This window comes from Suncus etruscus, chromosome 19 (assembly GCF_024139225.1).
Source record: "Suncus etruscus isolate mSunEtr1 chromosome 19, mSunEtr1.pri.cur, whole genome shotgun sequence".
Lineage (NCBI taxonomy): Eukaryota > Metazoa > Chordata > Mammalia > Eulipotyphla > Soricidae > Suncus > Suncus etruscus.
The window spans coordinates 11,577,400-11,591,459 of NC_064866.1; the positions used below are offsets into that span (position 1 = coordinate 11,577,400).

The window sequence follows — 14,060 nt, forward strand, 5'->3', positions numbered from 1 at the left end:
GAGATAGCATGGAGGTAAAGTGTTTGCCTTTTATGCAGAAGGTCATTGGTTTGAATCCCAGCGTCCCATATGGTCCCCTGTGCCTGCCAGGAGCAATTTCTGAGCATGGAGCCAGGAGTAACCCCTGAGCACTGCTGGGTGTGACCAAAAAAAAAACACAAAAAAAATAATGTCATTTGTGATGCTGGAGAGATAGCATGGAGGTAAGGCAGGTGGTTCGAATCCCTGCATGCCATATGGTCCCCCGAGTCTGCCGGGGGCTATTTCTGAGCGTAGTAATACCTGAGCGCTGCCGGATGTGACCCAAAAACAAAAAAACAAAACAAAACTATAATGTCATTTGTATTTCCAATTCTGTGAATTGGGTATTTGTTTCTTTTTTTTCTTTTTTCTTTTTTTTTGGTTTTTGGGCCACACCCGGCATTGCTCAGGGGTTACTGCTGGCTGTCTGCTCAGAAATAGCTCGTTGCAGGCACGGGGGATCATATGGGACACCGGGATTTGAACCAACCACCTTTGGTCCTGGATTGGCTGCTTGCAAGGCAAACACCGCTGTGCTATCTCTCCGGGCCCTGGGTATTTGTTTCTTATACCTAGCTTTTTTACTTGCAGTGCTGGCAATAAATAAATCATTTTTAATTTTAGTGCTTCAGAAATATTTATTGCAATAACTAAGAATGTGATCTTTTGACTATATTCTTTTTTTTTTTTTTTTTTTTTTTTTTTTTTTTTGGGCCACACCCGGTAACGCTCAGGGGTTACTCCTGGCTATGTGCTCAGAAGTTGCTCCTGGCTTGGGGGACCATATGGGACACCGGGGGATCGAACCGCGGTCCGTCCAAGGCTAGCGCAGGCAAGGCAGGCACTTTACCTTTAGCGCCACCGCCCGGCCCCAATATATATATATTCTTTTTTTTTTTTTTTTTTTTTTGCGATTCCTGGGTCACACCCAGCAGCGCTCAGGGGTTACTCCTGGCTCTATGCTCAGAAATCGTTCCTGGCAGGCTCAGGGGACCATATGGCATGCTGGGATTGGAACCAATGACCTTCTGCATGAAAGACGAACGCCTTACCTCCATGCTATCTCTCCAGCCCCATCTATATTCTTAAGAAGGCTATTCCAAGATAAGGGAATGATGATAAAACTAGTAATAGATAGTCCTGCTTTTGGTTTTTGAGCCACACCTAGCAGGTTTCAGGAAGCTCAAACCCAGAGCCAGCAATATGTAAGGCAACTCCTGAGGAGTACCTGGTTAGCATCTTATCTTCAGATATTTGTTGATTTGTAGGAATTCTACATCTTTGATATCTATAAATATATATCTTTATATATGCCACTCTATATATTTTATATCATTCACATATATATATATATATGTGAATATAAATCTTTGAGGTATAGCCTACTCAATAAGAAGAATTGTTACCTGATCTTCATAGCCTTCTATCTTCACAGGTGTGAACTGATCCATGTTATACTGGGCAAAGGCACTGTTGTCAAAGTTAAAAGGGAGAGAAAATAATTATGTATAATAATAATTATAGCATAGGAGACTATACGTAAATAAGCATAGAAGGTAGCTCACATTATGAGAAGTAGAGTGAAAACACTATGGTGCTTTATTCTTCTCTCTAGGCAACTAGGGTTGGTTATCTAGCTTTCTGAAGAAACTTTTCTCCAGAAATTTAAAATATGCACTAAGGAGGGCCGGAGCAATAGCACAGCGGTAGAGTATTTGCCTTGCACATGGCTGATTTCAGGAAGGACTGCGGTTCAATTCCCGGTGTCCTATATGGTCTCCCAAGCCAGGAGTGATTTCTGAGTGCATAGCTAGGAATAACCCCTTAGTGTCACCGGTTGTGTACATATACGTGTACAAAATTGTTTTCAGGGGGCCGGAGAGATAGCATGGAGGTAAGGAATTTGCCTTTCATGCAGAAGGTCAGTGGTTCGAATCCCAGCGTCCCATATGGTCCCCTGAGCCTGCCAGGAGCGATTTCTGAGCATAGAGCCAGGAGTAACCCCTGAGCATTGCTGGGTGTGGCCCAAAAACCAAAAAAAATTGTTTTCAGGGCCGGAGAGATAGTACAGTGGTAGGAGTTTGCCATAGACACAGAAGGACGGCTCAAATCCCAGCATCCCATATGGTCCCCCAAGCCTGCCAGGAGCGATTTCTGAGCATAGAGCCAGAAGGAACCTCTGAGGGCTGCCGGGTGTGACCCTACCCCTTAAAATTAATTTTCTTCCAAAACTACATCCTAGGGGTTGGGAGAGGAGGGAGATGGGAGCATTGGTGGTGAGAAGGTTGCACTGCTGAAGGAGAGTGTACCTTCATGGTGCTTAAAGATATTAATATAAGCAAAAGACAAAAAACAAACAAACAAAAAACAACCCCAACATCCGATAGTTAACAATAAATTTGAAATATAACGACTCTAGTAAGGATCAGAAATTTAATGTCCACAAAAAATGAACAATTTTTCCCCCAAAACTAAAGGTTATTAAGTATTCCATTCTCTAATCATAATGACTGAGGGTCAGTGAAGAGGGAAAGTAGCTTCAAACATAAAAGGCCAGCCACCTTGCTTGTTCCTTTTTTTTTTTTTCCCCAGCAACACTGAGTAAGGCTCAGGGGTTACTCCTGGCTCATCGCTCAGAAATCACTCCTTGGGGGACCAAACCTCGGTACGACCTAGGCTAGTGTGTGCATTGCAGACGCCTATGGCTTGTGTCACTGCTCCGGCCCAACCTTGTTCTTTTTTGTTTTTCTGACTCACACCCGGTGATGCAGAGAGGTTACTCCTGGCTCTGACTCAGAAATAAGTCACTCCTCATGATACTCTGGGAACAAATAAGATGCCGGGATCAGGGGCCGGAGAGATAGCATAGAGGTAAAGTGTTTGCCTTGCATGCAGAAGGATGGTGGTTTGAATCCCGGCATCCCATATGGACCCCCGAGCCTGCCAGGAGTGATTTCTGAGCGTAGAGACAGGAGTAAAACCTGAGCACTGCCGGTGTGATCCAAAAAAAAAAAAATGATGCTAGATCAAACACAGGTTGGCAATGTGCAAGGCAACGCCTTAGACCAGGGGTCTCAAACTCAATTTACTTGGGGGCTGCAGGAGGCAAAGTCGGGTGAGGCAGGGATGCATAAGGGATTTCGCTTACCAAATATTTGCAATAAAAAATCGCATTAGTAAGAAAAAAATCACATTAAACATTTGCATACCCCAAACGGAACTGCTCGGACTATGCAAATGTTTAATTCAATTTTTTCTTACTAATGCGATTTTTTTTTTTTTTTTTTGGTTTTTGGGCCACACCCGTTTGACGCTCAGGGGTTACTCCTGGCTATGTGCTCAGAAATCGCCCCTGGCTTGGGGGGACCATATGGGATGCCGGGGGATCGAACCGCGGTCCGTTCCTTGGCTAGCGCTTGTAAGGCAGACACCTTACCTCTAGCGCCACCTTCCCAGCCCCACTAATGCGATTTTTATTGCGATTATTAGGTAAGCGAATAATCGCGAATACTGCGATATTTGAAGGCCGGCCGAGGGCCACAATATGTACGGAGGGCCTCGAGTTTGAGACTCCTGCCTTAGACACAGTAGTACTGCTTCAGCTGTACGTATTCCATTCTTTTTTTTGGGGGGGTGGTTTTGGGTCACACCCGGTGGAGCTCAGGGGTTACTCCTCACAGGCTCGGGGGACCATATGGGATGCCTGGTTTCGAACCACCATCCTTCTGCATGCAAGGCAAATGCCTTACCTCCGTGCTATCTCTCCAGCCCCAAGTATTCCATTGTTTTTTTTTTTGTTTTTTTTTTTTTTCTTTTGGTTTTTCGGGCCACACCCGTTAGATGTGCAGGGGTTACTCCTGGCTATGTGCTCAGAAATTGCCACTGGCTTGGGGGGACCATATGGGACACCGAGGGATCGAACCGTGGTCCTTTCCTCGGCTAGCGCTTGCAAGGCAGACACCTTACCTCTAGCGCCACCTCACCGGCCCCCAAGTATTCCATTGTTGAGAGCATCTACAACCACAGCTATTATAAACATCAATTCCAGAACTTTTGTTCGTTTATTTTGGGAAGATACCCAGTAGTGCTCAGGGGTTGCGCCTGCTCTGCATTCAGAAATCACTCCTGGTGGGCACAGGGACCATATGATATGCCATGGATTGAATCCAGGTCAGGTAATCATCCTACCCACTATGATAACTCTGGCCTCAATACCAGAATATTTTAACATCTAAAAAGTCATTAACATTTACTCTTTTCTCAAATAGGCAAGTAATATTTTTCTCAAATAGGCAAGTAATATTTCAACACCAATGCTATCATGGTCAACTCTCCTGACCAGTGTTCCACACGCTGATATTCCTTTAACCCCCACCCACCACCTTGGCAGGCATATTACCAAGCTCAGTGGTTGCTGCTTAGATTGATTTCCTGTTTTCAGTGTTACTGAGAATTTGCTTTGGATTTATAGACATATTATTCTTGTCAATAAAACCGAAGCCCCAACTCCTGTTCCCCTTTACTACATTACATTTCCTCCTTCAGCTATTTGATATACTATTTTTTTTTTGTTTGTTTTGAGACCACACCGGTGACACTAGAGTTACTCCTGGCCATGTGCTCAGAAATATGTGCTCCTGGCTTGGGGACCATATGGGATGCCAGGGAATCAAACCATGGTCCGTCCTAGGGTAGCGCCAGCAAGGTAGACGCCTTATTGCTCCGTGCCACCGCTCGCACCGGTCCCATATTTGATATACTGGAGATCCTGTGTTTTGTCTTTTTCTGGCTTCCTTCACTCATCATCCAAGAACTTTCTTACTGTCCCCCCAAGCAAAGTAGCCAGTAACTTAAAATATGTGTCATCAGGACCGGCGCGGTGGCGCTAGAGGTAAGGTGTTCTGCCTTGCCAGCGGTAGCCTAGGACGAACCGAGGTTCATCCCATTTGGTCCTCCAAGCCAGGAGCGACTTCTGAGCGCATAGCTAGGAGTAACCCCTGAGCGTCACCGAGTGTGGCCCAAAAAAACAAAAACAAAAAACAAACAAAAATATGTGTCATCAAGTCATTTTCTTTTCAAAAGACCAAGAATTTCTTCTCTCTCTGGTTAGCAAAAATAAGGATGGTGGGCCGGAGAGATAGCATGGAGGTAGGGCGTTTGCCTGGCATGCAGAAGGACAGTGGTTCGAATCCCGGCATCCCATATGGTCCCCCAAGCCTGCCAGGAGTGATTTCTGAGCATAAAGCCAGGAGTAACTCTTGAGCACTGCCGGGTGTGACCCAAAAAAGAAAAAGAAAAACAAAAACAAAAAAGGATGGCAACCCAAAAAAGAAATTCTGATACCATTCATGTCTCTTTCATTTTATGCAGATGGCAATAGTAATGAGGAGGATGCTTACGGAAATATTTACTGAATGTGACCAAAGAACTGAATAACCTCATTACAAAAATATACTATTTGTCTATAAGATAATCCTCGGTAAGCAAGAAAATTTACCAATACTTTGGATCCTAAAAGAACAAGAATATTTAAAAATAGAACATTTTAATGTCAGCACAATTAAAGCCACACAATTAAATATCTAAAATATATACCGAATTCTAGTTTCAACTATAACTGAAAATGGGACAGCAAGTGCAGACCCAGGTTTGATGCCCAGCAAATGAGCCTGCCAGTGTAGAGCTAGCAGTAACTCCTTGGCACTGCTGGATGTGTGCCAAAATAAAAACGAACAAAAAGAAGAAGACACGCCTAATTAATCTGGAAGTGAAAAAAGAAACAATGACCGGAAGAATGAATATGCTAGTTTCCTAATGTTTTCCCTTTTGTTGTTGTTTTGTTTGGTTTGAGGACATCAAGAGGGGGACCCGGGCCCGGAGAGATAGCACAGCGGCGTTTGCCTTGCAAGCAGCCGATCCAGGACCAAAGGTGGTTGGTTCGAATCCCGGTGTCCCATATGGTCCCCCGTGCCTGCCAGGAGCTATTTCTGAGCAGACAGCCAGGAGTAACCCCTGAGCACCGCTGGGTGTGGCCCAAAAACAAAAAACAAAAAACAAAAAAAAAACAAAAAAACAAAAAAACAAAAAAAAAAACAAAAGAGGGGGACCAAAGGGAATGCCAGGGATCAAACCTGGATCTGAAGTGTACAAGGCAAGTTCCCTAACCAGTGTACTATCACTCCAGTCCTTCTGTGGTCAATATTTACTATTAAGGCTCTTATGAATGTGTTCCATTCTCCTGCAATTTTGCCACTGTTTTCTATATAATCTTTAATAAGTATAAAAAGATTTATTTTTGGTTTTTGAGCCACTCCTGGTGACGATCAGGGGGTTCCTGGCTATGCGCTCAGAAATCGCTCCTGGCTCAGGAGACCATATGGGATGCCGGGGACCTGGAGGTCCATCCTGGGTTAGCCGTGTGCAGGGCAAATGCTCTACTGTGCTACAGCTCTGGCCCCAGAAAGATTATTTTTAAATACTAAACATAAATGACAATAACTATAAAAGAAAAGCGGGGGCCAGAGAGAGAGCACAGAGGTAGCGCATTTGCCTTACATGCTGTAGATCCGGGATGGACCCAGAACCTGCCAGGAGCGATTTCTGAGCACAGAGCCAGGAGTAATCCGGAGAAACCTGAGATCTGTCGGGTGTGGCCCAAAGACTGATCAATCAACCAATAAAAGTTTTTATTTTTTAAAAAGAAAACCTTAACCAGCAACATCAAATCCTGCCTTAAAAGAATGATCTGGGGTTCAGTGAAGATTTACTATAGAAGGTAGGATGCTTTCGCACGCATCTGATCCACGTTCAATCCCTGTAACATAAAGTCACCAAAGATCCACCAGCAGTGTTACCTGAGTACAGAGCCAGGAGTAATCCTTAAGCACCATTGGGTGTAGCCCCCAAACTGGATGTTATAAAAAGAAAAAATCTGGGGGCCAGCGAGATAGCATGGAGGTAAGGCGTTTGGGTCCCCCGTGCCTGCCAGGGGCGATTTCTGAGCATAGAGCCAGGAATAACCCGAGCCTGCCGGGTGTGACCCAAAAACCAAAAAAAAAAGAAAAAAATCTGGGTAAAAATAATGTCACACAGAACACTCAAGGGAGTAAATAATCTTTTTTTTTTTTTTTGGTTTTTGGGCCACACCTGGCAGTGCTCAGGGGTTACCCTGGGTGTCTGCTCAGAAATAGCTCCTGGCAGGCACGGGGGACCATATGGGACACCGGGATTTGAACCAACCACCTTTGGTCCTGTGTAGCAAGTCAGCCCCTGAAGAGGTTGACTGATGGTGGGATGGAGAATGAGGCCCTTTTCTTCCAGCTCGGAGCACGCGTCTGCCACCCTGTCTAGCCCACGGTTCTGAGGTGAAATGGCGGGTAAACAGCTCGCAGACAATCAGGCTCGTGGAAATATTTGCTTTATTCGGATGGACAAAACTGAAGTCCAAAGACTCAGATTCAGTTCCAGCCAGCAAAAAGCTCTCGCCTTCCACAGACCCTTGCTCTTATACTCCAGAGTCAGGTCCCACCCAATGGTGGGATCAGATACCAACCAATGGTGGAAGCAGAATCAGGTCCTACCCTAGGGTGGGGGCAGAATGCCAGGTCACACCCTAGGGTAGGGCACAGATTAGGGTGAGCAACATAGTAATCCCCCAAAATATTTACATACACAACAATTCCCCCTTTTGTTTTTAGTAAACAAACAATATTGTCTACAATTATTAAAAGAAAAATTAGTCAATAATAAAAGAGCGGCTGTTTGCATAAGCGCATCACAGGAAAATGTAAAGAAAAACTTCTAACCTAAGCACAGGGTGTCTAAAACCAGAAACATGTATCAAGGAATCAACTACAAGCTCCTGAGAAGATAAATCTAAGACGTACATAGATCTTTCGAAGAGACACCAGAAAGGTTGTGTAGCAGGCAAGAAGAAGCACCTTTTCTTTATTTGTTGTTGTTTGTCCTTTTTTGTTTGTTGTTATTTGTCCTTTTTTGAAATATAAAAAGAGCCTTTTGTAATTTTGACTCCACCTTTAGCCAAAGGTGGGTTAATATTTTCATGCAACAACGTAATAAAGTGAAAATTAATATACCAGCCCTTTTCAAAAACATATTTTTGCAAAATATACTTTACACCTGTAACCTAAAATTCTATTAATGCTTTTTTACCAAGCATTATTCCGGAACTTTTATGTTTCTATACTTTTAAACTATATTGGGGGAACTTTATTGTTCCTATACTTTTCCTATACACAAGTACTTCAGCATACATGCATAACATACATTATAAAAACAGGCTAAGTACATTAAAATACACACAGTAAAACATTTTGCAATTGAAAATATTAACTTTGAAAGACAACAAAACACATTTAAATTATAAAGAAAATGACTAAGACAAAGATGCAGGTGGTTAGAAATCAGATGTTAAACTGTATTACCTCCCTTTTATTTTTATTTTTTAACCACTAACTAACTAAAACTTATTCCATCACCAACTATGAGTAAACTATAAAATTACCTGCTAAGTTCCTACACCTAAAATCATAGTTTAAATGATTAATTTGTTTCACGCTGATCTCACCACGTTGATTTCACCATATGGCTTTTGTAAACTTTTAGAGTTTAGATGCTGGTTTGTCCCACGCTGATATTACCACGTGGCTTCTGTAAACTTTTAAAGTTCAGATGTTGGTTTGTCCCACGCTGATCTTACCACGTGGCTTTCTTTCATAGTTTCAGGCCCCATAGACGACGGTTCTGTAGACCATGAGGTTGCAGGTTTTCAGGCTTGCCGCGGAGCAAAGCTGAGCTGAGGCGTTTTTGCTTCTGGGCTGATAACCTTTCGCCGCTTTTCCCCTCAGGGCAGCACTTAGCAAGCCAGTTTTTGGCCACAGCTTTTTTGCAGAGGGCTTTTGGATGTTCATAGTTCAAAGTTATTTAAACTAAAAGTTCAGTCCGAAATTTCCAAAGCCGAAATCCAAATTTAAGCTGAAGGTTGTTATCAGAAAATCAGTCCACTTTAAATACAGTCTTTTTTCTCCTCCGTTTCCAATTTAAGCTTTTAATTAGTTTTTCTACAGGCCGAGGTTTTTGTTTCTTGTAACAAAGTTTCAGTTCTGGGCCTGGGCCTGGGCTGGAGGTGATGAAAGCTTCCACCTCTCTTGTTTTATTTGCCCTTCTTTTCCTAGAAGGGGTTACGGCCATATTTGAACATTGTTGCACGTGGCCCAGGGTTTTGGGCTCAGTGCACCGGAAAAGAGCCAAAATGAAACTGAAAAGCAGAAATCTCACCATGATCACTGTTTTCTTGGGTCCAGGATTCAGGTCAAAGTTCGGAGCGCCATTTGTTGAATTAATTAATTAACGATGGGGCTGGATGGCGGTGAATTTCTCTCCGTGCCATTCCAGTCCACGTGGCTCTGCAACCTTCATGCAGTCGGCGAGTCCCAGGCCCAGGTGAAATCACTCACTCACAGTCAGGCGTCAGGAAGAATCATCTTTATTCAAGCCCTAGCCACCACGTGTGTGTGGCCTATTCATAACCTTTCAAGCACAGCAATATTTTGCTAGCCCTGCATCTTATTTCCTGTTAGCCATCTTCCCTTTGGGCTCCATGCTGGTCAAAGACCAGAACACAAAAACCCAGAAGCCAAAGCGCACAGCAGCGCAAACAGGGCAAAGAGCCAAAAGGCCAAAAAACCAAAAGGCCCGAATTCCCTTGGTCCCGCCTTATCTAACATTTTCCAGACCCCTCCCAGGAATGGGAGGGACTCGCAGGTAAAGTTACACCTATTATCCGGTTCCCAAGACCCCTCCCAGAAAAGCGCCACTCGGGCCCGGGGGGGGTAAATAATCTTATGCAGGTATATGCTTTCTTTAAGTAAAACAATAAAACAACCATTTTATTTATTTACTTTATTGTTGTTGTTTTTGGGTCACACCCGGCAGCGCTCAGGGGTTACTACTGGCTCTGCGCTCAGAAATCGCTCCTGGCAGGCACAGGGGACCATATAGGATGCTAATATTTGAACTACTATCCGTCCTGGATCGGCTGCATGTAAGACAAACACTCTACCGCTGTGCTATCTCTCTGGCCTCTTATGTATTTACTTTTATGGGCCACACTGGCTGTGGTTAGGGGTAACTCCTGGAAGTGCCCAAGAGACCAAGTAGGGTGCCAGGGAACAAAGTCACATTGGCCCTGTCTGCGCAGGGAAAGGCATTGTTCTGTACAATCTCTTTGCCCCTAAAATTCTGATATATCTTAAACTTTTTTTTTTTTGGTTCACACCCGGCAGCGCTCAGGGGTTACTCCTGGCTATCTGCTCAGAAATCGCTCCTGGCAGGCTTGGGGGACCTCAGATGGGATGCCAGGATTCGAACCAATGACCTTCCTCCATTCTATCTCTCCGGCCCCAAACTTATCTTTTAAGGTGTTTATTTAAAGTTAACATAGTGTATCCAGTATTAAAGCAAAAGGTAAGTGAATTCAGAAAGACTTACTGTGCTGCTCCTTCCCTGAGGAGATTGTCGTTATTAAGTAGTAGTCGGACATCTAGAGAAAAAGAAAAGCTGATGTGTTAATAAATCCTGTAATTTTTTTTTTTAACAAAAATAAAAAAAGAAAAAAAAATAAATCCTGTAGAGGAGGAGTTTCAGAAATCTTAGTTTATTTTTCATAGGAGTCATCCCGGTGATGCTCAACCCAGCAGTATGAGCTTAAATGTTCAGTTCCTATGTCCACGAGTAGGTACCACTGCTATACCTAGCACTGCCAGCATGTTGTAGAGGGCATTTGGTGCTGAGGATCAAAGCACAAGACCTTGAGCAAACAAGGGACTTGCTGCTCTATTATTTGAGCTATTGCTCAGCCTGAGGCTGATTTTCTTTTCTTTTCTTTTTTTTTTTGGATCACACCAAGCTGAGCTCAGGACTTACTACTGGATTTGTGCTTAGGGATCACTCCTAGAGATGAGGGAACCATATGGGGTAAGGAATTAAACTTGGGTTGACTGCATGCAAAGCTAGTGCCCTACTCACTGTACTATCACTCTAGCTCATATTTTAGAGACGAGAGAGCTAACTGAACCCATTGCTCCAGAGCTCAGCCCAATGAATTCTCTCCAGTCACTAAAACTTTCTAAATGCTTAGCTGTCGATCAATTTTGTAGAAGAAAGCCCAGGTTTATTAAGTTAGTTGTATTATTTATTCTCTATAACAAATGTTTATGTGTTCTAGTTTCTTTTTCTCAGTGCCATTATTATATCTTTATTTTGGACCATTCTTTTTTTGTGTGTGTCACACCCGGCGGCGCTCAGGGATTACTCCTGGCTTTGTGCTCAGAAATCACTCCTGTGCAAGGCAAATACCCTACTGCTGTGTCATCTCTCTGGCCCTTGGATCATTCTTAGCAGCTTTTAGGGAACCATATGGAATGCTGGGAATTAATGTTGGGTTGGTTGCATGCAAGACAAGGTCTGACCTGTTACTATCTCTCTGGATCCTGCATCAATATATATATATATATAATTTTTGGTTTTTGGGCCACACCCGGCAGTGCTCAGGGGTTACTCCTGGCTGTCTGCTCAGAAATAGCTCCTGGCAGGCACGGGGGACCATATGGGACTCCGGGATTCGAACCAACCACCTTTGGTTCTGGATCGGCTGCTTGCAAGGCAACGCCGCTGTGCTATCTCTCCGGGCCCACATCAATAATTTTACTCTGTGGTTTTGTTTGTTTGGTTTTTTTTGAAGACTATGTCTAGGTGTGCTCAGGGTTTACTACTGGCAAGGCTTGGGGGACCATCTGGGGTACTGAGGATCAAACCGAAGTCACCTGCATACTAGGCAAGTGTACTACCTGTTGTATTATCTCTCAAGTCCCTATGTGTGGGCTTCTAGGTCTAGTACAGATGAGTGTACCATTGTTCAGTTGGGAAAACCTAATGGAAAATGGAAAATACAGCATGAAAGATGGTAGTCGCAGTCTCACTCATCTATGGGTTTTAAGGAAAATAAAAGACAATTTTGCAATAACTCTCAGAGACAAAAGAGAGAAGGGCTGGAAGGTTCAGCTCATGCATGAAGCTCACCACAAAGAGTGGTGAGTGCAGTTAGAGAAATAACTACACTGACAACTATCCTAAGAATGCGAATGAATGAGGGAAGTAGAAAGCCTGTCTAGAGTACAGGTGGGAGTGGGATGGGGAGGAGGGAGATTATGGACATTGATGGTAGGAATGTTGCACTGGTGGAGGGGTGCCCTTTACATGACTGAAACTCAACTACTATCATATTTGTAATCAAGGTGTTTAATAAAGATTTTAATTAAAAAAAAAAGATAGTGGGCCCGGAGAGATAGCACAGCGGTGTTTGCCTTGCAAGCAGCCAATCCAGGACCAAAGGTGGTTGGTTCAAATCCCGGTGTCCCATATGGTCCCCTGTGCCTGCCAGGAGCTATTTCTGAGCAGACAGCCAGGAGTAACCCCTGAGCACCACTGGGTGTGGCCCAAAAACCAAAACAAGAAACAAAAAACAAAAAACAAAAACAAACACAAAAAAAGATGGTAGTGAAGTTGTAAGTATTGGCATAGTGTTTTCCAAACTATATGTGTTTTTGAATCACTTAGGAGAGGCTGATAAAATAGATTATTTGATGACAAGTTAGATTCAGTGAATAAATGTGTTGAGAAGATGCTGAATATTGAAATCTGGTTTTGTTTGTTTGTTTGTTTTTGTTTTTGGGCCACACCCAGTGATGCTCAGGGGTTACTCCTGGCTATGCGCTCAGAAGTCGCTCCTGGCTTGGGGGACCATATGGGACACCGGGGGATCGAACCTCGGTCCGTCCAAGACTAGCGCAGGCAAGGCAGGCACCTTACCTCTAGCGCCACCGCCCGGCCCCTGAATATTGAAATCTTTTTTTTTTTTTTTTTTTTTTTGGGTCACACCCGGCGGTGCTCAGGGGTTACTCCTGGCTGTCTGCTCAGAAATAGCTCCTGGCAGGCACGGGGGACCATATGGGACACCGGGATTCGAACCAACCACCTTTGGTCCTGGATCGCCATTTGCAAGGCAAACGCCGCTGTGCTATCTCTCCGGGCCCTGAATATTGAAATCTGTATATTCAACAAACTTGCCAGATGAAGTCAGAATAGTAACAATGGTTTTACAAAGTGACTTATGTAATATACCATATCATATACATGTTAACATATCATGACAGTTCCTAAGTGAAAGCATTAGAGAAACTCAGGCCATAATTTTGGGGTTGATACTCCTGGCTCTTTCGGCAGACTCAGGGGCAAAACGGGATGCCGGTGATTGGGCATTAAACCTGGATTGGCTGCATTCAAAGCAAATGCCCTCCCTACCTGCTGTATGTACTATATTGCTCTGGTCCCAGGTTATGATTTTTTCCCCCTTGTAATTTTATTTATTTATTTATTTATTTATTTATTTATTTATTTAGTGGGGCCGATGAGATAGCATGGAGGTAAAGTATTTATTTATTTAGTGTGCTATCACTCCGGTCCCACAGGCTATGATTTTCTTTTTGGTTTTTCGGGCCACACCCATTTGATGATCAGGGGTTACTCCTGGCTAAGCACTCAGAAATCACCCCTGGCTTGGGGGGACCTTATGGGATGCCAGGGAATTGAACCGAGGTCCTTCCTTGGGTAGTGCTTGCAAGGCAGAAACCTTACCTCTAGCGCCACCTCGCCGGCCCCAGGCTATGATTTTTAAAAAGTTACAGCACTGAAAAAATTTTTTTCTCAGGACTCAAGGGATACTATAGTGGGCAGGGCTCTTGCCTTGCACATGGCCAACTACGGTTTGGTTCTTCCAACCACTCCCTATATATTGTACCCCAAGCACCTCCGTGAGTAATCCCTGAACAGAGCCAGGAACAGTATTGAGCTAAACCAAACCAAAAAAAATCAATAAACAAACAAAAAAAATCAATATTGGGGCCGGGAAGGTGGCGCTAGAGGTAAGGTGTCTGCCTTACAAGCGTTAGCGTAGGACGGAC

At 43.8% G+C, this 14,060-nt stretch overlaps 1 protein-coding gene across 1 annotated transcript in view; it reads right to left on the reverse strand.

The window, feature by feature from the left end:
* Positions 1 to 14,060, reverse strand: part of CAPZA1 (capping actin protein of muscle Z-line subunit alpha 1) — a 48,896-nt gene that overhangs the window by 14,121 nt on the left and 20,715 nt on the right. Inside the window, exons 3-4 of the mRNA XM_049765787.1 lie at positions 10,531 to 10,582; positions 1,428 to 1,491 (exon numbers count right to left, since the gene is read on the reverse strand). Of these exons, the coding sequence (XP_049621744.1) occupies positions 1,428 to 1,491; positions 10,531 to 10,582 (116 nt within the window). The remainder of the gene's footprint in view (positions 1 to 1,427; positions 1,492 to 10,530; positions 10,583 to 14,060) is intronic.